Source organism: Budorcas taxicolor, chromosome 10 (assembly GCF_023091745.1).
Source record: "Budorcas taxicolor isolate Tak-1 chromosome 10, Takin1.1, whole genome shotgun sequence".
Taxonomy (NCBI): Eukaryota; Metazoa; Chordata; class Mammalia; order Artiodactyla; family Bovidae; genus Budorcas; species Budorcas taxicolor.
Window position 1 is genome coordinate 72,084,167 of NC_068919.1, and position 24,750 is coordinate 72,108,916.

Genomic DNA, 24,750 nt, shown 5'->3' on the forward strand with positions numbered 1-24,750 from the left:
TTAAAAGTTACATGACTACTTTCAGATTTTTCAGTGCAGGTGCATTGGTAGTGTTGTGTTAATTCAATGGGAATTTTTCTTAAAATAATCTGATTCTCCCATCTTGAAACTGCTAATTTTTAATGTTTGTAAACTTTGCTACACTTTGTATCATTGTATTTTTCTGGTTTTATCTGTGCATTTGTAAGTTATAAATTTATTTATATGCATACATATGTGTTACAACAAATTTTGTTGTAAAGCCTGTTTTTTTTGCATACTGCTCTATTGTAACATATCTTTGTGACCCCATAGACTGCAGCCCGCCAGGCTCATCTGTCCATGGAATTCTCCAGGCAAGAACACTGGAGTGGGTAGCCATTTCCTCCTCCAGGGATAATAAGAATACTTTTAATAATAAATACAAAATACTTGTTTGAGGGTAACCCTCCCTTGGGGGAGGCAGGGAACGAAGTTAGAAATCAACTTAATGAAAACTTTCATGTATTATAATAATTACAAGACTCTCTTGGGAAAGATTATATAGAAAACAAAGTGAATCAGCTATCATGTTTCCAGATGGACTAGGAGGACATAAAATAAATGTGATAAAGGTGTTGATTTAATTGGTTAACAACATTAACTATACCTCATGCGATTTCCTGACATAGATTGCAGTGATAAGGGAAGTAATCTTAAACTTCAAGCTTCTTTTTAGCAAGTTGGTATTCTAGTTTCTCAGCTCTCTGCCTGTGCTCTAAATCTCTCCTCTGTTGAGATCACTTACTCTTCCTTGGTGATGATATTGTTGCTATTCACTGTTAATACTGCTTAGTGAATTCTTTTTTTTTTTTTAGCTTTTCCCCCCATTCTAAGTTATATGTGGTATGCTTACTTATATTTGAAAGTGCATATCTGGATAATCACAGTAAATCCCAATAGTATGCCTTGTTCATAGTGCTGACATTGTTATGCTGTTTAATTATGATTGTAATCTATAGGATCATAGGAGTGCTGGTAAAGCACAAATTCAGTGCTGAAGTCAAATCAAATAGCAGATTTGGGCCAAGTACTAAAGCCACTTGTGCACGTTTCCTACTAAGAACACAAATGAATGAGGCAGTTTCCTTCCTGCAAGAAGGAACTGTGTAGAAGGGACTTTAGGGACTGTAGAAGGACATAATTATGGCAGAATAACCAGAGTGGTCAGATCTAGGGGAGACGAGCAGTTTTAAAAGACAGCATGCAGAGACAAAATGACGATGGAATTGAATTTTGAAAGTTTCTCACATAAATTTACCAAGTGACATATTGAGAAGGATACCTCAGCAGAGAGAGTAGGGTAGTGAGCCAGAAATGAATAAGCTATTATGCTTTTGAGTAACTACACTGTGGCTGAAGAAATGTGGGAAATGATGAGGATGGAGAGATGGGCAGGAAACTAGCTAAAGGAAGGTTTTACCTGAATAATTAGACTTTGTGAAGTGTACATTTGATGGGATTTTAAGGACATAATATCAGAGCTCTTATTTTGAAAGTATCATTGAGGTAATTTGAGGGCAACATTAAATGAATGTGACAGTGAAGATTAGTTCAGTCAATGATTCCTAAATTTCACTGTGTATAATACACATTTTGGGAGTTTTAAAAAAAACAGATTTGGGGAATCTACTTCACATCTACTGAATCAGATTTACAAAGATCGAACCCAGAAGTTTGAAATGTTGACTTTCCCAGGTAATTACAATGCACCTTGACTGGCATTTGCGAATACTGCATTAAGTAACTACTTTAGTAGACTAAGTTCCATGAGTTCTGTTCTGCTTATCACTATATTCCGAGTACCTACACAGTGCATAGTACTTGATAAATATTCAATAAATATGTATTGAATTAATAGTTCTTGAATGAAGTTTATTCTGAGGTTCAGGAAGGCCACTTCCCATCTAGTGTTTTGGTTCTCTAAAATATTATGATAATTAAATACATATAATGAAAGCATTGTATGTATGTGAAAGCAGTACACAGTGCCTAGCACATAGTAAGTGCTCAGTAAGTGTTTTGGGTGGGGCGGGGGGGGGGGGCGGGAATTCTCTACATCTTTTTTCTCCTGGTACTTTGTGTAAATAAGGTATCTTGGGAATTGACTTATGCCTGGCCAGATCTCCTGAAGTATGTATGCAGATTGGTTTCACTATGGGGAGCTGGATGTTATGCAAATAAAACACCAACAATAGTGAGCTAAGATATTCAAATTAAGTACAGAGATACTCCTTTGTACAAATTAAAAATAAAGTCTAGTGAGAGTATATGAGGTAGACTGGATTACTGATTCTCTCCCCTTAGTGGTTGGTAGTACCAATTAAAAGTTGCTTTGCTTTAAGAGGTAGTTGGTGGGGCAGAAAGAAGCCTTGCCTTTCAATTAGAAGTTTGGATTTACAAGCAGACTCCAGAAAAGAGTTCCTCTGAATAGTTGAGGATCAGGTTCTAAATTCCAAAGCCAACCCGTGTACCTCCCCTTTATGTCTTTGGAGATGTGAAGGAAACCAATTTTGAACTTTATAATAATGGTCTGGACTTATAAGTACTTATCTTGGTAATTAAAATAAGTTTCTGAGAGGCAGCATAGTCTAGTGTTATTTAATACCATGGTTTCTAGAGTCAGACTGCTTATTTGAATACAGGCTTACCATTTATTAACTACGTAAACTTGGGTAAACTGTTCACGTTCCATTATCTGTAATACGGTGATGATATAATAATTCAAATAAGTAAATAGTTGAAAAATGTTTAGAATACCAATGTGTACATAGTATGTACCATGTATAGATGTTTAGACTCAAAGCTGCAGGCCAAAATGCCAACTAAAGAATGAAAATTTCCTTGGAATTTCCCCTGACCTGAGGAGACATCAAGAAGTACCAGGCAGTGAAAACAGTGAGATACACAAATTTTACCTAACAGCTTGGCAAAAATTAAAATGATAAAAAAGATCCATAATATTGATATATTACTGCAGAAAACATGTGCAAATAAATACACACATTCGTGGGTTGGCAGAGACAAAAAATGGAAACAACGTTTTGGAAAGGATAAGTTAAATGCCACATCCTTCAGATCATGGAATTTCACTTAGAATGTCTGTCTTATATAAATACTTACACAAGAAGTGCAAAACTTTAAAGCAGCAAGTAATAGAGTTGATTTTTAAGAAATTTATACATTAACTTTATTAGAAATGCCTGATCATCTGTTAACATTTTGAATCATTATGATCTAACTTCAGTTCTTAAAGTCATTTACAATTAGGAATGCCAACAGGCCTTTCTTGCACAATTAGTAGACAGTACAGATGAATTAACATATATGCAATGATTTTGTATTCTTACTAATCTGAAGAATAATAGGCATTCTCTGTAAAATGGCTACTGCTTATTCATGAACTCTGTACACAAGAAACTGAATAAGACAGCAGCTGTAAATGTATTTCCTATACAAAATCATATGAAGATATAACTGTTAGCTTTTTGTCCAGTACTGTATGTTAAATAATAATGAAATAATAAGTATGTGAAAGCTAGAGTATCACAAAGATTGAGCTATATTGCTAGTTTACTCAAACATTGATTCTAAAATGGTCATGGAAATGGGTAAGCAAACTATTCAAAAGACAGAATTTTTACTGTACTCTTGACTGATTTCTAGCATGACTATCAGATTATGAATGGCACCTTATACAGACATATTAATGGCAGAACTTTATTTGATCTGTACTCAATAAAAACAACATAGATGGAATTGATAATTTAGAGAAAAACGGTGCCCTTATTTGCATGCTAAAAATCTGCCTGTTCTGGTCTACAATAGTTTTATTGTGCCATCTAAGAATAAGTAAGTAAATAGAACAGGATTCTCCTTTGTGGAACCTAGACTCCATGTTTCTACTGGAAATAATTCTTGGTCAATAATATAATTGTGTGGGGTATGACCTGATAAAAAGAGCCTTCCTGTGAGTAGACAAGAAATGGGGCAGTTCAGATGCTGAAACTTTATTAAGAGTTTTGGAAGTTTTAGCTTTAACCTGAGAAATGTTTTAAGAGCTCCTATAGTCACATGTGAAAAACACCAGATAAATTTCTTCATTAAATCTTTATTACAGGTCTCCTGATTGCTTTATGTCTAGATTGATTATGAATAGAAGATATACTGATTTTCATCACCTTCTTCATCTAATTTAGGTTTGTCAACTCTTGAGGTATCATATTACTTCTTTGATAAGGCTGTTTTTTTTTCCCCAAAAAACTTGGCTAATGCTCAAATTCCTGTTCTCACAGTCTTCACTAGCTTATATGTTGTCTTTTAAATGTTTTTTCCAAACTGTCATTTGTAATGGATTTGTCTTATAAACTTAGTTGCCATATCTTGGGCAATCATTATCTTCAAAGTTCTGAACAATACAAATATTTCTAAAGGTATGGAGATAATGCATCATGACAGTTAGCTTGATCAAATGCCCTTTAAAAGCATATAATACGTAATATAAGGATTTGTTTTTCACCAAGTATTTCAGTTGGGTAGTAATTTGTTGGTAGCTTAGATTTGGTTGAGTAATTAAATGAAAGAGGGCTTAGTAAATCTGATGGAAGTTTCTGGTAAAATTCTGATTACCTGGACTAATTATGGCATTTGAACCAATATCCATGTTTATCATAAGATCATTGATTATCAGTCTTTTTTTGTTGTTGTTGATTTTACTTGAACCAGATAGGGATCTGTTTCCCACTGCCATTGCTGCCTCTTACCTGCCAATCCAAAAGGGAAAAGAAGTGAGAGAAACAGTGTCTGAGATGTTAAACTTTTATTATTGTACATTTAAAACATTTACTTAAAGTCAATGAGAACAATGAATGCAAATTAAAAAATGAAGTTTTAGACTGAGGACATTGTCAGATTTTCATGTTAGCCTTAGCATGTAATATATTTTTGTGTTTTTTTAAAAAAATTCTACAGCATTGAGATAATCCTGATTCACAAATACCAAGTTATAAGTAGTAATATTTTTAAATAGCTCACCTTAAATCTCAAAATACTCAAGTTAAATTAATCTAGATGCTTGAATTGAACTTTTTCTATCAAAGTTCACTTACTAATAGTAGCAAATATTCACATTCCTTATGAAAGTATAAAAAGTCAGATGAGCACACAAAACTTGAGCAAGTGCTAAAACTATCACCACCGTTGTCACAACGCAACTGCTAGAATTTCACTTTTTATTATACAGCTTAACAGGAGCATACTCTTGAGAACGAGGACCTTGCTTTTTTGGGGGAATGTTACTTCTGTGATTGAATCTTTGTAGCTTTGCAGATCGCTGGAGGGAGAAGAGATTTACGTGGAAGCAATTATGTACTTAGTTCATAGAATATAAGGAAGATTAACTGAAATAATGCTGGCAAGATCCTTAACATACTGCTCAGTGCTTAGTAAATGGTGATGGTTATTTTCAACATTTAATAAATAAATGACTTAATTGGATTAGGTTGAGGGTCATAGGAGACCAGCTGACTATTTGAGGTAGAAGCCACATTCTGCATTCAGAAGACAAAGCCTTGTGGAAGAGCAGACACGTAAATAAGAAAACACCTGCATTCAAATCCTGTCTGCTACAGCATGGCTATTTTTAACCTAATGAATCCCAGATTCCTAGTATATAAAATAGGGATAATATTTAATCTGTTTATAGATTGTTTTGAGAGAAGTAGTACAGGTAATATTTGACATGTAGTAGGTTTTAATAAACAATAGCTACTAAAGAAGCAGCTAAGGCCAGAACCAGGTTAGCCTTGTCTACCTTCAGCTGGTAGATAATGCTACATAGTGATACAAAGAAAGATGGTTCTGCTTGGATGACTTATGAAAATCTTTCTAACTGGTTTTATTCTTGGAAGAGTTGCCTAAAGATACATAATTATATTGACACCCTCAGTAATTTTCTTGGGTTTCCCAGGTGGCTCAGTGGTAAAGAATCCACCTGCCAATGCAGGAGACTCAAGTTTGATTCCTGGGTTGGAAAGACCCCGTGGAGAAGGAAATGGCAACTTACTCCAATATTCTTGCCTGGAAGAATCCCATGGTTAGAGGAGCCTGCTGGGCTCCAGTCCATGGGGTCACAAAGAGTCGGACACGACTGAGCACACGTGCACACATCTTCACCAGTAATCCTTCTTAGCCTGTTCTCTTAAATTTTTAGTATCGTGCCACATCTTTTTTTTTCCATACCCCTGCATTTATTTCGTACCTTTTGTGTCAGTAAAGATAAGGAACTGCTAAGGGAGTAAGCAACCTGAAAACAGTAGCTGATTATAGATGCTAATGTAAATTCCTATAGCTTATAGTCTGTATTGCTTGCATGGTAGGGGAGAGGGTAAGAAAGCCCAAAGTAAGACTACTTGTGAATGGCTGTGAAACTACAGCCTTAGATATACAGGCTACTTGTAAGGTTTTGGCCAAATCAAAAACATCCTCTCCAATTTGATGTGCCAGGGAGGAAACACTTGGTTTGGAGAGATAAAAAGCTTTATCTTGGACTTCTTGTGAGAGTTCCTTTTGTCTACAGTAATCCAAAAAATTGTATAGCTGTCTTGTAAAAATACATTTATGTAGTAGGATAAACCTCTATACAATTACATGGCATCTTCTAATCTTTTCATCGTAAACAGAAGAATGTAAAATGAATTTTATTCAAGCAAAGGCAAACTGACGTTTAAATTTCTGTCTTTTTTTCCTCTCCTTTTTTGTTAAATAGGATAAGTTCTGAACGTCGAAAAGAGAAGTCTAGAGATGCAGCCAGATCTCGTCGAAGTAAAGAGTCTGAAGTTTTTTATGAGCTTGCTCATCAGTTGCCACTCCCCCATAATGTAAGCTCGCATCTTGATAAGGCTTCTGTTATGAGGCTCACCATCAGCTATTTGCGTGTGAGGAAACTTCTGGATGCTGGTGAGTTGTTTTACAAGGACATGATAGGTCTAAAATTTAGAAACCAAAAGTAATTGGAAATTACTTTTAGAAGGTGGTCATACTCTCACTTTTTTAACATGATATCCTTTTTATTACCTGCTTTTAAAGCTTCAGTCAGGAATGGTAAGATATTGGCCTCCCTCCGCCTCTTTTATTCTTGCCATACTTACCTACCTACTTACATTTATCTTACTTTAGTGACATGACCCTTCTCTTTTCAGTGGTTTGCCTTGCTTCATTACTTTAAATAATCATTAAAAGCAGCTGGCAAATCTAAATTTAGTCTCTGTTCTCTGGCTTTGACTGTTTTGTATTAAAAGAATGACAGAAGAAAAAATGTAAATATATGGAAAAAATATGTGCTACATGTATTAAATAAAGTATCTGGGGAAAACTTTTAAAAAACATCTGAATATTACTATTATTTAAGTATAAAACTTTAACCGTTTTTTCTTCTTGTGCCTTTTTTAGGTGATTTGGATATTGAAGATGAAATGAAGGCACAGATGAACTGCTTTTATTTGAAGGCCTTGGATGGTTTTGTTATGGTTCTCACAGATGATGGTGACATGATTTACATTTCTGACAATGTGAACAAATACATGGGATTAACTCAGGTAAAATGCCCACATATTAAGAGCTGTTCTGTATGTGCTTATGATTTTGTTATAGATCTAATTTTTAAAATGTTTTTATTTTTACAGTTTGAACTAACTGGACACAGTGTGTTTGATTTTACTCATCCTTGTGACCATGAGGAAATGAGAGAAATGCTTACACACAGAAATGGTGAGAAGAAAAGTTTTTTGTTTGATTTATTTTGACAGGTGATTTTACTTAATTGGATACTATCACTAATCTTAAAATTTTGTACTAACCTAAGGCAAAACCTCATTTCATGCTTAATAAAATGTTACTCTGTTCTTTGTTATATCCATGTTATTCTACTTTTTAGGAGTTTCATAAAAATACCTACGTTTTGAAAAAAAGTCCATCTAATTCTGTAAATAATTATAGAGATATAAGACTTGATAAAATAAAGTGGAAAAATAAATAAAAATCAGGACCAAGTAAGTTAATTTAATATTAACATTAAGGCAAGGAAGTCAGTCATATAAATAATAGGATTTTACATAGTTTAATATTAAAGTTAAGGTGCCAGTTTGGGTTCAAGCTTCTGAATGCCCAAGAAAAAAAAAAGCTCACCAAATTTTAAGGCATAACTGCTTATTTGACCCCTTAGATTGTTCATAATAATTGAAGACTATATAGTTCAGTTACAGAGTATTATATTATGGATGCCCTTGCATTTTTTTTTTGTTGTTGTTGAGTTGCTAAGTCCAACTCTTGGTGACCCCATGGATTGCAGCATGCCAGATTGTCTTTCACTATCTCCCTGAGTTTGCTCCAACTCATGTCCATTGAGTCAGTGATGCCATCCAACTATCTCATTCTGTGTCGTCCCCTTCTCCTCCTGCCTTCAATACTTTCCAGCATCACAGTCTTTTCCAATGAGTATGCTCTTCGCATTGGGTGGCCAAAGTATTGGAGCTTCAGCATTAGTCCTTCCAGTGAATATTCAGGGTTGATTTCCTTTAGGGTTGACTGGTTTGACCTCCTTGCTGTCCAAGAGACTCTCATGAATCTTCTCCAGCACTACAGTTCAAAAGCATCAATTCTTCGACACTCAGCTTTCTTTACGGTCCAACTCTCACATCTTTACATGCCTACTGGAAAAACCATAGCTTTGACTATATGGACTTTGGTCGACAAAGTGATGTCTTTGCTTTTTAATATGCTGTCTAGGTTTGTCATAGCTTTCCTTCCAAGAAACAGGCATCTTCTAATTTCATGGCTGCAGTTATCGTCCACAGTGATTTTGCAGCCCAATAAGAGAAAGTTAGTCACTGTTTCTACCTTTTCCCCTTCTATTTGCCATGAAGTGATGGGACTGGATGCCATGATCTTAATTTTTAGAATGTTGAGTTTTTAAGCCAGCCTTTTCATTTTCCTCTTTCACCCTCATCAAGAGTGTCTTTAGTTCTCCTTCACTTTCTGCCATTAGAGTGGTATCATCTACATATCTGAGGTTGTTGATATTTCTCCCAGCAATCTTGATTCCAGTTTGTGATTCATCAAGCCTGGCATTTCACATGATGTACTCTGCATATAAGTTAAATAAATAGGGTGACAGTATACAGCCTTGAGGTATTCCTTTCCCAATTTTGAACCAGTCAGTTCTTCCATGTAAGGTTCTAACTTGCTTCTTGACCTGCATACAGGTTTCTCAGGAGACAGGTAAGATGATCTGGTATTCCCATCTCTTTAAAAAAGACCTACTAGGACCTTTAACTTTTAGGAATGAATTGTTAAAAATAATCAAATGTTTCAAGATTTGGGAAAAAGGTACTTTGTGCATTACAAATCTTAACAAATAAAGTCTTTTCATAAGTGTGCCTTGTTAAGCAGAGTATATGGATCATAATTTGATCTTTCTTCATGACTCAAAGTTACCACACTGAAAATTTGTCTCTGTGCTCTGCAGTTGTTCTTTGCAGCTCTCCCATTTAAGCATATGTTTGTCTGTTTCTACAGTAAACCTCATCGATTATTCTTTGTCAGTCATCTTTTATGGTTTCCGTTCTAACCACATCTCATTTCTACTAAAAGTTAACCTTTACTGGAGATTATCAGCGCTAGGACACTGTTTTCTGCATTTTATATGCTTTTACTCCTTTAAAAACCTTATGAAGTTACAATTTCTGTTCTACTGAGAAAACTGAGTTACAGAGTTACTGGGTAACTTGCCAGAGATTATTTGGTTAGCACAGTGAGGGTTAACTAAGGTAGACTGGTTCAAGTCTATACTCCTTAGTACTTTAGAGCTCTGTCCATATTCACCAACTCTCAATACATTCCTACTGCCATTTCTTACCTTGGAGCCCTCTTCTGTTTTTTAATTTCATGTTGTGTGTTTACTGTGAACTTGGAAAAGCAAATGCATACTTCTTAGAATTTTGTGTAAAGGAGGAGTAAATATACTCTGAGCAAGGACCTAAGTGGACTGCTGATGAGTTTAATATATAACTTCTAGTGTTTATACTTTGACGTTTGTATTGGCAGCTCAGTGCTTCCCTTGGTCTAGACTATAAATGCATAGATAATTGGAAGTCTTATTTTGGTTTGGTGATGATGCTAATGCATTATTCTAAATCAGATCTAGTCTACTTATTAGAGCTTAGATGTATGTTTTTAACCAGATGCTTTTGTTAAAGCACATGTACTACTCTTATTGTAATAGATTTGTGATTTAAATTATGAACTTAAAAAAAAAATTCCTAATGGTGGTTAGTGAATTTCTGATATTTTGTTGGGAAACAAAAATGCAGATTTTCACTTTTAGCAAAGTAGGGCTGCTACAATACAGTACATTTTAACGATACACTAAGAGCCTATGGTATGTTTATACAGCATAGTCCTATTTCATTTAAATTCTAAATAGAATTTAGAGTTCATTAAATTATTATAAAGTATTTATTTTTATAGAGCTGAAAACTTAGTTGTTTAAAATTTTATTAAGAAAATGCTAGTAGTTTTCACTTACCTTAGTGTTAAATTTATCTTCATGTCCCAGTTCAAAGGCTTTAGGTTTCCATCGGGCAGTCTAATTCAAGTTTAGATTATGAAGGACTGAAAATACCTCAGAGGCTTTACATGTGGATGTCTGCTGATACCACAAGGATCCCTTCCCCACCCCCCATACACCCACTCCTATACCATCACCCAAGGCCATTATGGTTCTTATTGCATCTTAACATTAACTTTCAATTGCTTCTAGGGAGGGCAAATTCAGTCCTATTTAAGTAAACCTGAATAACTTGTTATCAGCACCAAGACTGTCCCAACTTGCCTATGTTCCATAATTCCAAGTATGAACTAGAACTCTTCTTTCTCAAGAGTCCAGTATTTCTAGCTATGCAAGCCTAAATTTATTCTTTTTGACTTGACACTTTGAATATACTAGCCTTAAAATCTCCAGATCTTTTTTTATAAGTTCTCTTTTCCCTTATTTCCATTAATCTTCCAAGTTTTTATAGATTCTACCTCTTCATTTGTCTTTTGTCACCCTTTTTTCACTTCTACTGCCTGCTACTCAGCCCCTCGTTACCATCATTATATTCTAACATACATATTTTGCTGCTATATTAATGTTCCTTAGGTTGCTATTGTGCTTCCCAACTCAAAATTTTTTGGAAGCTGCATTTGTATACTAAAGACTGATCTAATTGTGGCACCCATGGCCCTCTCTAGTTATAGCCCTAACCATCCCTTCTAACTTTGTCTGATTACTCTTCTGTATGTACTTTATATTAGAGTCAAACTGAATTATGCACACTGTTCCCAAATGTGTGATGTTTTTCCTCACCTCTATGTTTTTCACTCTTCCTTTTGCCCAGATGTTGTTACTCATCTCTACTTACTGAAATTCTAACATCGCTTTTTCTGAGAAGGAGTTTTTGATTTCCCCTTGACTTAAAGTTATCTCCTGATCTCTCTTTGTTCTTTTTCAAAGTGTTCTTGTAAGTCTTGAGCATTTACTTTACATTGTGTTGTTGTCGTCACTGACCTCACTACATCTACTCAATTTTTAACTTCTTCAGGACAGGCATTGTGTCTTGTTCATCTTTATACTGCCTGAAATATCCAGTCCATATCCTGAATAATGTATACTTGAATGAAGTATTTGGCTTGAATCAGACTGACCAATGAAGAAAAGAAATGAAGTTGCTCTTTGTTAGTTGAGTGTAATCTCATTTTATTAGTTATTGAGGCTTAGAATGGGAGTAAACACACTTCAGGTTGTTTAATTCTAACTTTGCTTTGAAAAGTCATTCAATATGGTTTTTTCCCCCTAGTAACAAAGTAGAGATTTCCTCCTTGCAATTTCCTCCTTGCTTTACAGGAAAATTTTAGAAAAATCAGATATATAAAGATGTTATTTGGTATTAAAAAGAAATTTTATATTTGAAAAGTTCTATAAATATACAGAATGTTATAAATTGAGCTAACACATTTGGAGGAGTTTGCTTAAGTTCTTTTTTGGCGGGGGCAGGGGAGGTGTGCTTTATACACTGATAACACAGTTAGGGAGCAAATTCATACTGTGTTTCTTTTTCTTTGTAATCTGACCAACTCTATTGGCTTGAATGTGAAATGATTAAGTGTTATTCTCATCTCACCATCTCAGGGAATCACTGCTATTGTGAACCCGTTACTTACTACAAGTGTGTTAAATCCCTTGGATATATTGGAGTGAGCAAAGCAGGTGTGAAGCATTGTTCTCATATTGAGACTTTGCATTGAATAGCACCTAGGTACTGGGCACTGTGCTACTTCTTCTGTAACAAATTTGTATATTTAATTATGTTTTTAAACTTTATTTCATGTTTTCATTAGGCCTTGTAAAAAAGGGTAAAGAGCAAAATACACAGCGGAGCTTTTTTCTCAGAATGAAGTGTACCCTAACTAGCCGGGGGAGAACTATGAACATAAAATCTGCAACATGGAAAGTAAGTATAAAAATGATCTGTAAATACAGCTGATTCCTAGATAAATTAATGCATCTTGACATTACTAGTAGTAAGACAGCATTAGAACTGTGAGGGAAAACTTATTGTTCCTTTGTGTTTATAGATTTGATATCCAAAAAAGTTTAGTAATTCATCAGTTAAGAGGCATGAACTTAAGTTACGTGGACATTCAGCTTTGCCAGCCACCCAGTGTTTGAATCTTGCTAACATTAATATTTTATTCATTGTTGTATCATTTGTTTGCTCAGTTTTGAAACATCATCATCAGAGCAAGAAATAACCATCAAACAGGTATAGTGGCCAGATAAAAACAAGCTCAGATTTGTACGAAGGGAAATTTTTTCAAAGACTAATCTTGCGGTACCTGAAGAGTAGGTCATGGGTGGTAGTGTAGAGAAAACACTGATTTTCAAAAATACAGTGATCTACTAATGATAGTAAATTTTATCAAAGCTTACTTGCCATGTTAGACTCAACTGTCTCTGCGTTTTGTTTTTTACTAGCATAAGTTTTTTAAAAAACTGCTTTGTTTTTCTTCATACTCAGGTACTTCACTGCACAGGCCATATTCATGTATACGATACCAACAGTAACCAATCTCAGTGTGGGTATAAGAAACCACCGATGACATGCTTGGTGCTGATTTGTGAACCCATTCCTCATCCATCAAATATTGAAATTCCTTTAGACAGCAAGACTTTCCTCAGTCGTCACAGTCTGGATATGAAATTTTCTTATTGTGATGAAAGGTAAGTGAAATAAAATATAACTTGAAATTTTTAATTAGTCCACAGAATTGTTTTCACTGTTGACTACAGTAAAGACTGAAAGCTGGAAGAAAAATAGACCTCTTGAATAAATCTAGTTCTCTAGCTGTGGTGTGCAGGCTTCCTTCCACTTAAATTGAGTACAATCATACATCCTAGAATATAGTAAGATTAACTTTACAGATTAAATCAACCACATTTATTGAACATTTACTGTATACTTACTCTAGCAGGTGCTATCCAGTGATTATTAAGATGAGGTTTTTTTTCCTTTAGGTGTTCTAATTTATTTAAAGAAAAAAATATATTTCAGAGACATACAATACATAATTTGAGGAAGGATTACTTCCGGTTGTGGACTAGAAAGGAAAGCCTTTGGTCGTCTCTTCATCCTACATATTTTTCCTGAGCAGCTTTATCCTTGCTGATGGTGCTGTTTTGCAGATTTCTATCCATATCTATTTCCATTTAATTGCCAATTTGATATTTTTATCTAGATACATATTCTTCTGTATTATAAACTAAATATTTCCATACCTGATTGAACCACTCCTATCCCAAAACAACTTCAGAAACAGTTTTTCCTCTTACAATACCTGTCATGATTAATATACCAGTGAACACATATAACTCCAGCAAAAATTGGAAAGTCATCCTTAACTTTTCTTTTGCTCACTGATCTACATTCTGTTTCAAAATCTTAATAGAGTTACTATGTGTGTCTCCTCCATTCCCTCCTTCCACTCTTGCTTTCGTGCCGTTGAGTTCTTCAGCTCATTATTACCTTTGGCTTGAACTGTTGCCATTAAAGTCTCCTAACTGCATCTCTGCCAACAGATTTGTGCCCTTTTAGTCTCATCCAGGTTTCCAAGAAGTGAACTTCCTAATGTGAAAATCAGATCATGTCTTGTAAAAATGCCTCATTGCTTCCCTTATTTATCAACAGAAGACATGCATTTTGAAAAGCTGAAAGAAAAATAGACCTCTTTAATAAATCTAAACTTCTTAGCATGGCAAGGAAAGATATTTATGATCTGGCCCCTGGTGACTTCTACCCCGTTTTTTTTTTTTTTGAGGAGACTTTTATTTTTGACCGTGCTAGGCCTTTGTTGTGGGGCACGGCCTTCTCTAGTTGTGGTGTGCAGGCTCAGTTGCCCTGTAGCATGTGGGATGTGACCAGGGATCAAACCCATGTCCCCGGCTTTGGATGGTGAATTCTTTACCATTGGACCACCACGGACGTTCCTGATTTTCCCAAATTAATCAGGAGGATGGGAAGACCCTTCTGATGTGGCCCTTAATACCCTACTTCCAGAGAACTCCACATGCTATTTTGTTGTCTTAGTACAGTGATAGTTTTCTTAACTCCAAACACAGACTTAGCTTCTAAGAGTCACTCACCGCATCTACTTGTAGAGCTTTCCTTGTTTCTTTAAAAAGCTACTGTTCCTTATATGTGGTCTGTCATAGCCTTTTTTCTGTTTTGAAATTATTTGCTTGCTTGTCCCATTTTTTTACTGTAAAACTGTAACATACTGGCTGAAGGCATAGGTTTTGTAACCAGACTACTAAATGCTGACTTTGCTGCCTATATCCAGATGATCTTAGACACATTTCTACTTTGCTTTGAGCATCAGTTTGTCACAGTATAATACATGTATTTGTATTATTTTAAAATTGAACGTTATACGAGAAAATTGATCTTAAGCCCTATCCTACTGGACGGGAAAATGTGAGAAAGCACTGGCTTTGGAATCACATCCTTCTTGATTCAATCCTGGCTTGTGGTCCTGGTACTTATAGTGTGGCCTGGGTGTTAGAACTTAGCTGTTCTAAATCTCATCTTCCTTATCTGTTAAATAAGGGCCATGCTTCAAAAGGCTGTGGTAAGGATTATGAGAGTTTGTTGAGTGCCTAGTGCACATAGTGACTGCTTTACCACTGGGGTTAACTTGAAGAAAAACAAAGACAGAAATGCCAAGAGATATTTTATGGTGTTTGGTGCCAGTATTTATATCAATGCATGATAGAACAGATATGCCAATCCTTCTTTAGGAACTATTTTTATGTTTTTGAACTCCGTATATAAAGTATAGGGGTGGGTTGGGAAGAAAGGAAAGTGATGGAGTTAGAATTATAATGAAAGGGAGTGACATTGTCCTTCTGGTTATATCAGAAAGTTAGCCAAATGGTTGTATAGAGAGCTAAAAGCAGCCTGCTTAGAGACCAACCAAGTAAGATTTTGAGTCTGACCAGGAGATAGATGTTTTCTGGTTACTCTTTCTAGAACTTCTCACAGTTATACCCGTTAAGAACCAACATGGAAAAAATTTTGGAAAAATTTGCTTTCTAGAACTTCTCACAACTATACCCATTAAGAACCAATGTAGAAAAAATTTTGCTCAGTATTGAGGAATTCTAACATATCAGACTTCTTATATCCAAAATATCCCACAAATGACTATTATTTATTGTCCTAATTTCCACTTGTAATCATTCAAACATTTGAGTAGCTACTATGTTTGTGGCACAATGATGTAGTGAGGTTCAGTTCAGTCTCTCAGTCGTGTCCGACTCTTTGTGACCCCATGAATTGCAGCACGCCAGGCCTCCCTGTCCATCACCAACTCCCAGGGTTCACTCAGACTCACGTCCATCGAGTCAGTAATGCCATCCAGCCATCTCATCCTCTGTCGTCCCCTTCTCCTCCTGCCCCCAATCCCTCCCAGCATCAGAGTCTTTTCCAATGAGTCAACTCTTCGCATGAGGTGGCCAAAGTACTGGAGTTTCAGCTTTACCATCATTCCTCCCAAAGAAATCCCAGGGCTGATCTCCTAATGAAGTTTAATATTAAATAGTTCCTGTCCCATGATACTTAGAACAAATGAATTGTGTACTGCCTAGTTGCTTTAGATTACAGGTTTATAGTCCATTAAAAACACTTTTTGGTTAAATTTTCTTGATCACTCCTCCCCCTTTTGGTACAAAAAGCTAACGTTAAATTAACTTTACCTTTTTCCCTCAAATATGAATAAAATTGACCTTCTAGGAAGCCATGTTGTTATATTTTGACATACATTGTCCCTTAGTGATAGAGGTACCTCAACTCAGATTGAGAAGCACTGATTGACATCTGATTAAATCAAAGCTCCTTAACATGATATACAAAAGCTCTCATTAATCTGATTCTCTTGCCTGCTTCTCCAGCCTCACCTCCCAACTAGCCTGCCTGTACAATGTCAAGCATTTTCGTATCTCTGTCTTTGCTTGTAGTGTACTTTCTTCCCCAAATAATTTACTCTCTCTTGACTCTCTTCTACACTCAACTCATAAGTCTCCTAAAAGAACCTGTCCCTCATCCCCATGATTCCTTATCATGGACAGGGGTGGTTCCTCTGATTCCTGCAGTATTACTGTCACTGCACCTGCCACATAATTTCTTTAGTAGTATGGCTAATTGCACCAGAAAATTCACTATAGGTTGAGTTTTTGCCTTTGCATTTTCACATCTACAATAGTGCCAGGCACATATGAGAATATAAAGGTTTAAATAATGAAAAAATTTTAATTCCATGAGAATTTTTTAAAATATATAACCCATATAAGACCAATTAAAATTATATTGGTGGCTCATATGGTAAAGCATCTGCCTGTAATGTGGGAGACCTGGGTTCAATCCCTAGGTCAGGAAGATCCCCTTGAGAAGGAAATGGCAACCCACTCCAGTACTCTTGCCTGGAAAATCCCATTGGACGGAGGAGCCTGGTAGGCTACAGTCCATGGGACTGCAAAGAATCGGACACAACTGAGTGACTTCACTTTTAAAGCATAATTAGGACTGTTGTGATTTATTATTATTATTTTTTTAAGGTTTCCTTGTAATGCTGCCACCTAGTGTTGATGTGTTTAGAGATGATGCTGCTGCTGCTAAGTCGCTTCAGTCGTGTCCGACTCTGTGCCACCCCATAGACAGCAGCCCACCAGGCTCCCCTGTCCCTGGGATTCTCCAGGCAAGAACACTGGAGTGGGTTGCCATTTCCTTCTCCAGTGCATGAAAGTGAAAAGTGAAAGTGAAGTCGCTCAGTTGTGTCTGACTCTTAGCCACCCCATGGACTGTAGCCCAACAGGCTCCTCTGACCATGGGATTCTCCAGGCAAGAGTACTGGAGTGGTGTTTGTAGCCCTTAGTAAACAGTTTTGGATTTTGGCTTAGTTTGGTTTCAGTTCAGTTCAGTCTCTTAGTGTGTCCGACTCCTTGTGACCCCATGGACTGCAGCACACCAGGCCTCCCTGTCCATTGCCAACTCCTGGAGTTCACTCAGACTCATGTCCACTGAGTCAGTGATGCCATCCAGCTATCTCATCCTCTGTCATCCCCTTCTCCTTCTGCCTTCAATCTTTCCCAGCATCAGGGTCTTTTCCAATCTTCGCATCAGGTGGCCAAAGTATTGGAGTTTCAGCTTCAGCATCAGTCCTTCCGATGAATATTCAGGACTGATCTCCTTTAGGATGGACTGGTTGGATCTCTGTGCAGTCCAAGGTTGAGTTTTTGGTTTTTTTTTTTTTACAAATAAGCTATTTATCTATCTATTTATTTTGGAATAAACTATGGCAGATCTTTCTTTAAGGTGTGACAACAAACAGTGTTACTTTTATACATTTTTTAGGATAAAGATACCTCCCCTGTGTGTTTTCTAGAGTTAGTTGGTTTTTTATATTTTTGTATACAGTATATTACATAACTTTTCCTTGAACTTCAGTTAGAAAGTCCTTTGAATTCTAAAGCCTGAGAAATCAAAGAACTTAACTCATCTTTTACTCCCAGAAGAGGAGAGAGTATTTCTGTTAGCATGATACTATTTCTTATGAAATGGGTTCCATTTCCGACTGTGGTTAGAGAGATGCATAAAATATAGTCTGTGTCCTAACTGAACTGCTAAGGAGCAGAATGGAACTGAATTACTTCCTAGTTCATTTTCAGTTTGATATCACTGTTTCATATAAAATGAATTTCTAAAATTTTTTGTAATTTCAAAATAAGTACAAGAGCATCTTTCCAAACCAACATAATAAGAATTTATTTAGCTCCCATATTAAAATTTTATCATAGGTATTGATCCCCCAAGGTGTGAAGCCTTGCCGAGGAGAACTGTCACATAAAGAATCTGATTTTATACATATACACACAAAAAGAATCTGGTTTTATGGCAAGAATAATATTACGGGTTTAGTCTATATTTTAAATTAAATAACATTAACTTTGAAGCTTTTATCATTTAACTTAGCAGTCCTTCATAACTATTTATTATATTAATTATCCTATTACCAAAAGTATGTACAATAAAATAGGATAAAAGTAGGTAACAAGTTTGGGTGAAGGAGATACAAGGGTTAAGCAGCAGGGTGAACCCTTGGAGCTTAAAGGAATGCATGGTGCTGCATTTAGTATCTGTAGAGTTACTAAAAGTGAGGTATAAGTTTATTTAAACAAAGAAGAATGCTCTTTATTTTTGAAAATTCAATTGTCCATAAGGTTAATGCATATCAGATACTCTGAAGAAGCAAAATTTTATTCATTAGTTAGTTAATGTCAGTTTTATTCTTACTTATATTTTTTACTTAACAGAATTACAGAATTGATGGGATATGAGCCAGAAGAACTTTTGGGCCGCTCAATTTATGAATATTATCATGCCTTGGACTCTGACCATCTGACCAAAACTCATCATGATAGTAAGTATAGACATTCTAATTATTTAACTGTTGCAGTTTCTTCTGTTTGGTTGTATATCTGACCTTTTGGTTAAAATTAACCAAATCTTCCTAGACCAAACATTTGAATAAACCTCTTCTTAAGTTATCTAGATCATTAAATCTTTGTTTCATATTTGTTATAACTAATACCTGTTAAAGCAGAATCATTTGATAATTTATAAAACTACCCTGGCATTTTACAAGGACAAAGAAATATAGAATATTATAGCATCATTTTCAGAACTCATGCCTAAGTATTCAGAACGGTTAACACAAAGAAGGCACTCAGTAAATGTTCAACGGATTAATGAATGTGAATATGATCAACATCATGCACAGTTAGTAGAAATAAGTACCCTTGACATAAGATGTAATTCTCAGTTTTACTCATATGTTATTCAGGGATCGCATGATAAGTAAAACTTTGGAATTTCTCACTTGCCTGTTTAATTTGTTCCTAAATATGACTTCCCAACGTGACTAGGGATGCCTGAATGTCACTGAGTTAGCATGATTAGCCTTGAACTATAGAATGGGCCTAAGTCTGCAGTCAGGGTCTCAATACTCATGATAATATCATCATGTTTATCTAGTACTTTCTTCCAACTCAATAATTAAGATTACCTACATTGCCAGAAGACTTAAGCATGATATCAACTGAAATTCAAATATGCTAGCACAACTATTTGAAGCATCTTTGCTTCTCTGGAAACTATAGCAGGAATTTAAGGAACTGGTAGCAGTGCCACTTTCTTGAATGTTCTCAGTAGAATTAAGAGTTATTCATTCTTTAATATTTCTGATATTTTCAACATGTAAGTTGTTAAAGGAGTTTTAGTCACTGCTGTCCTTCATTCCTGGCTTTCATCTTAATTTAAAGTGAAGGTTGGCAAGAAAGGAGTTTATTTGGGGGATTCAGTTCAGTTCAGTTCAGTTGCTCAGTCGTGTCTGACTCTTTGTGACCCCATGAATCGCAGCATGCCAGGCCTCCCTGTCCATCACCAACTCCCAGGGTTCACTCAGACTCACGTCCATCGAGTCAGTAATGCCATCCAGCCATCTCATCCTCTGTCATCCCCTTCTCCTCCTGCCCCCAATCCCTCCGACCATCAGAGTCTTTTCCAATGAGTCAACTCTTCGCATGAGGTGGCCAAAATACTGGAGTTTCAGCTTTACCATCATTCCTTCCAAAGAAATCCCAGGGCTGATCTGCTTTAGAACGGACTAGTTGGATCTCCTTGCAGTCCAAGGGACTCTCAAGTCTTCTCCAACACCACAGTTCAAAAGCATCAATTCTTCGGCACTCAGCTTTCTTCATAGTCCAACACTCACATCCATACATGACCACTGGAAAAACCATAGCCTTGACTAGACGGACTTTTTTTGGCAAAGTGATGTCTCTGCTTTTTAATATGCTGTCTAGGTTGGTCATAACTTTTCTTCCAAGGAGTAAGCGTCTTTTAATTTCATGGCTGCAGTCATCATCTGCAGTGATTATGGAGCCCCAAAAAATAAAGTCTGGCACTGTTTCCACTGTTTCCCCATCTACTTGCCATGAAGTGATGGGACCAGATGCCATGATCTTAGTTTTCTGAATGTTGAGCTTTAAGCCAGCTTTTTCACTCTCCACTTTAACTTTCATCAAGAGGCTTTCTAGTTCCTCTTCACTTTCTGCCATAAGGGTGGTGTCATCTGCATATCTGAGGTTATTGATATCTCTCCCGGCAATCTTCATTCCAGCTTGTGCTTCTTCCAGCCCAGTGTTTCTCATGATGTACTCTGCACAGAAGTTAAATAAGCAGGGTGACAATATACAGCCTTGACGTACTCCTTTTCCTATTTGGAACCAGTCTGTTGTTCCATGTCCAGTTCTAACTGTTGCTTCCTGACCTGCATATAGGTTTCTCAAGAGGCAGGTCAGGTGGTCTGGTATTCCCATCTCTTTCAGAATTGTCCACGGTTTATTGTGATCCACACAGTCAAAGGCTTTGGCATAGTCAATAAAGCAGAAGTAGATGGGGGATTAGAAGAATGGAATAGGTACTTTTTCAGCTATCCTGGAGTGTTTTCACTGTTTCTTAATTTAAACAGTTACAACTGATTAAACATTTCTCCTTTTTTCTAAAACAATGATCAACATTCTGCATTTATTCATTCAGTCGAAAATTTGAAGTTATTTTCTCTACATGACACTTTTTTCCTTTTCACTCCTAGTGTTTACTAAAGGACAAGTCACAACAGGACAGTACAGAATGCTTGCCAAAAGAGGTGGCTATGTCTGGATTGAAACTCAAGCAACTGTCATATATAACACTAAGAACTCTCAGCCCCAGTGCATTGTATGTGTAAATTACGTTGTGAGGTAAGCTTGGAAAATAAATATTTGGGGGCAGCAAGTAGTAAGTCTTTGAATGCTCTTTTCTTTTATAGAAAAGATTATAAATGATAACTGAATTTTATTTTCACATTTCTACCCAATTACAGTTTTCAGTATTCTGACCTGAGTTTCTAGGCCAGCTATCTTTCACTGATTCCACTAATTACCATCAGTAGCTAGTCATCCCCATCCTTTTTACTCCCATTTGAAAAAAGACCTTGAAAAAATACCACATCTCTGATGGATTTGTTTGTTCTAGTCATACAGCTATCATCATAAACTATCTCAAGCTAACTATATTATTTTTATAAAAATAATTCTGGCCCTGGAGTAGTTAGGTTTGTGTCATAGCTTTGTCCCTCATTAGTTCCATGACTTGGGGAAATCTCATTTATCTGAATTTCATCCATTTAGAAGAGATGATAAAGCTTACCTCAAAAGGTTAAAATGAGGATTAAGTGAAGTTATTTGTGAGATTACTGTAAAAGGCTGTATGATGAGACACATGACTCTTGTGTATTCATAAACTCTTCTCTTAGCGGACTGGCTTGTGAATATTGTGGCTATCAAATTTCAGCTTGTTGACCTCTGTGACACAAACCACCTCCATTTTAGCAATTATCACTTTGTATTTTAATTGTTTGCACAACTACTTTCACATTGGGTTTTACACTGCCTAAGGCAAGGGTTAGATATTTTGAACTATTTGAATCCTTAGTTCACTTAGTAAACACGTAAAGTTTGTTGATTAAAGCAGCAGTGGTTCAGTGGTAAAGAATCCGCTTGCGGATGCAGGAGACCCTAGTTTGATCCCTGGGTCAGGAACATCCCCTGGAAAAGGAAATGGCAATCCACTCCAGGATTCTTTTTTCTGGGAAATCCCATGGATAGAGGAACCTGGTGGACTATAGTCCATTGGGTTGCAAAAGGGTTGGACATAACTTGGCAACTAAACAACAAAAAAATTAAGCGAAACATGAAGATGGAGCTGTTGTTCATCATCCCTCTTCAACTCTATCCTATAGGTGGTATCACAGACCATTTTCTTAACACCAAAGGAAAAACAGTGCCCCTCTGAGAAAGGACCTTCGTCATTTATCTTTATAGCTTAATATTCTAGGACCATCCTTAGATCATGCTTCATATATTAGTGTCCAAGAGTTCTATGTTAATTTCATTCCATGTGGGCACAAAAGATCTGTTTATTGCCCTACATGTACTTGACTATTACATTTCTTTGTCACCACAAGTCTTCTCAAAGGGATAGCTGAAGTTTCTTAACTGAAAGTAATCAAATATTTGAATTATCTTGTATTGTCAATTTTAATAGGTCTTTATTTCATATTTCGGATTTTAAACCCTGAACATGACCAGGTAGGCATGAGAGATGTTTTAAGGCATCATTCCATAAAGCAGAATTTTGAATTTTTTTGAGAGACATTTCAGAGTCCTTCTCCTCCAACATTGTGTCAAGTGCTCATTTAAGAATTACTAATCTCTCTTTTTTGACAGTGGTATTATTCAGCACGACTTGATTTTCTCCCTTCAACAAACAGAATGTGTCCTCAAACCAGTTGAATCTTCAGACATGAAAATGACTCAGCTATTCACCAAAGTTGAATCAGAAGATACAAGCAGTCTCTTTGATAAACTTAAGAAGGAGCCTGATGCTTTAACTTTGTTGGCACCAGCTGCTGGAGACACAATCATATCTTTAGATTTTGGCAGCAATGGTGGGTCTTTAGTTATTTTGTTAATTGCCTAAACTTTACCATTTGTTGTTGATGATCATTTGGACATTGTGGCCTTTGGCCCTGTGATTTGGAGACTGTGCTCCACAGTGCTTTTAGGGCGTCTCTCCTTCCCACTTCTGATTGCTCCCAGCTGCTCTTTTTCTGTACCGTGCTGCCATGTCTTCTGCACAAGTGGGCAGTTATATGCAGCAGCCATAAGTTGAGCTGAAGAATAAGGCGTTGTACCATAATATCAGATATTGAGAAAGAAAACTAATTTCAAACTAGGTTAAACTTTAATGAATACAAGGTATGAGAAGGTTGGAATGCAGGGGTTTTTATGCTATAGATTACAGAAGTTGTCAATAGTGGATTGGTAGGATAACTCAGACTTAGAGTTATACCATAGTATCTGCAGACTTTTAGATTAAGTAAAATTTGGTAACATTTTTATTACTTAAGTCAACTAGACAAACCTTTTGTAAGAGGGGACATAAATTTCTGTATATGTTAAAATCTAGGTAATCTTTCCCCTACAGACACAGAGACTGATGACCAACAACTTGAGGAAGTTCCATTGTATAATGATGTAATGCTCCCCTCATCTAATGAGAAATTGCAGAATATAAATTTGGCAATGTCTCCATTACCTGCCTCTGAAACTCCAAAGCCACTTAGAAGTAGTGCCGACCCTGCACTCAACCAAGAAGTTGCGTTAAAGTTAGAACCAAATCCAGAGTCACTGGAACTTTCTTTCACCATGCCCCAGATTCAAGATCAGCCAGCTAGTCCTTCTGATGGAAGCACCAGACAAAGTTCACCTGAGGTAGGTGTCATAATATAATTAGAAAAGGATAACTTACAGATTTTGATGTTTGGGGATGTATTTGTAAATTTGAACCACGTGTCATAGTTTGTTTGTGTGACTTTTAGCACTTTTAAAATTACTGCAAAAGCTCTGCCTAACTTTGACCTCAGTCCCATGTTTCAGGCTCAAAAACAGTCAGGAATGTGGGAAGGAGATGCCTTAACATAAGGCAAAAGGTAAAACATACATTGCTCCTCTGTGTATTTAATATCAGTAGGACAATAAAAGTCTTGAATTTAGACATCCACAGAGGACAGTACTGTGTGCTTATGACTGCTCCAAGCCCATTCATATTACCCTTTGAGTTGGAGAATTATCCAGTAGCAAAGGGCTTTGCCCAGTTTAGTACAATTTCCATCACTGTATTGACATTCTATGTACGTATTATATGAAAATGCCAAGTCTTACCCAGAGTAAAAACTTTACATTAAATTTAAGTTCTGTCTTGATATTAGTTTTCTCATATAAAAACAATCTTTAAGGGCTAGTTGGGCCAAGACTGACAGTATCAAATAGGGCTCTATATCCCAATCTAGACATACTTGATTTCAGAGCTTCTTATGTCTAAAAACATGCTCATGGATGGGGACTACTCATATTTGAGTATTATGAGTTGATAAGTGAGGCTCAATTAAGCCTTAAAAAGTGATACATTATTTTACATT

The 24,750-nt window shown here is 36.2% G+C and overlaps 1 protein-coding gene across 1 annotated transcript in view; it reads left to right on the forward strand.

The window, feature by feature from the left end:
- Window positions 1-24,750, forward strand: part of HIF1A (hypoxia inducible factor 1 subunit alpha) — a 45,770-nt gene that overhangs the window by 15,212 nt on the left and 5,808 nt on the right. Inside the window, exons 2-10 of the mRNA XM_052646435.1 lie at window positions 6,785-6,975; window positions 7,468-7,613; window positions 7,701-7,785; window positions 12,454-12,566; window positions 13,134-13,336; window positions 18,980-19,086; window positions 21,322-21,469; window positions 22,997-23,217; window positions 23,757-24,043. Of these exons, the coding sequence (XP_052502395.1) occupies window positions 6,785-6,975; window positions 7,468-7,613; window positions 7,701-7,785; window positions 12,454-12,566; window positions 13,134-13,336; window positions 18,980-19,086; window positions 21,322-21,469; window positions 22,997-23,217; window positions 23,757-24,043 (1,501 nt within the window). The remainder of the gene's footprint in view (window positions 1-6,784; window positions 6,976-7,467; window positions 7,614-7,700; window positions 7,786-12,453; window positions 12,567-13,133; window positions 13,337-18,979; window positions 19,087-21,321; window positions 21,470-22,996; window positions 23,218-23,756; window positions 24,044-24,750) is intronic.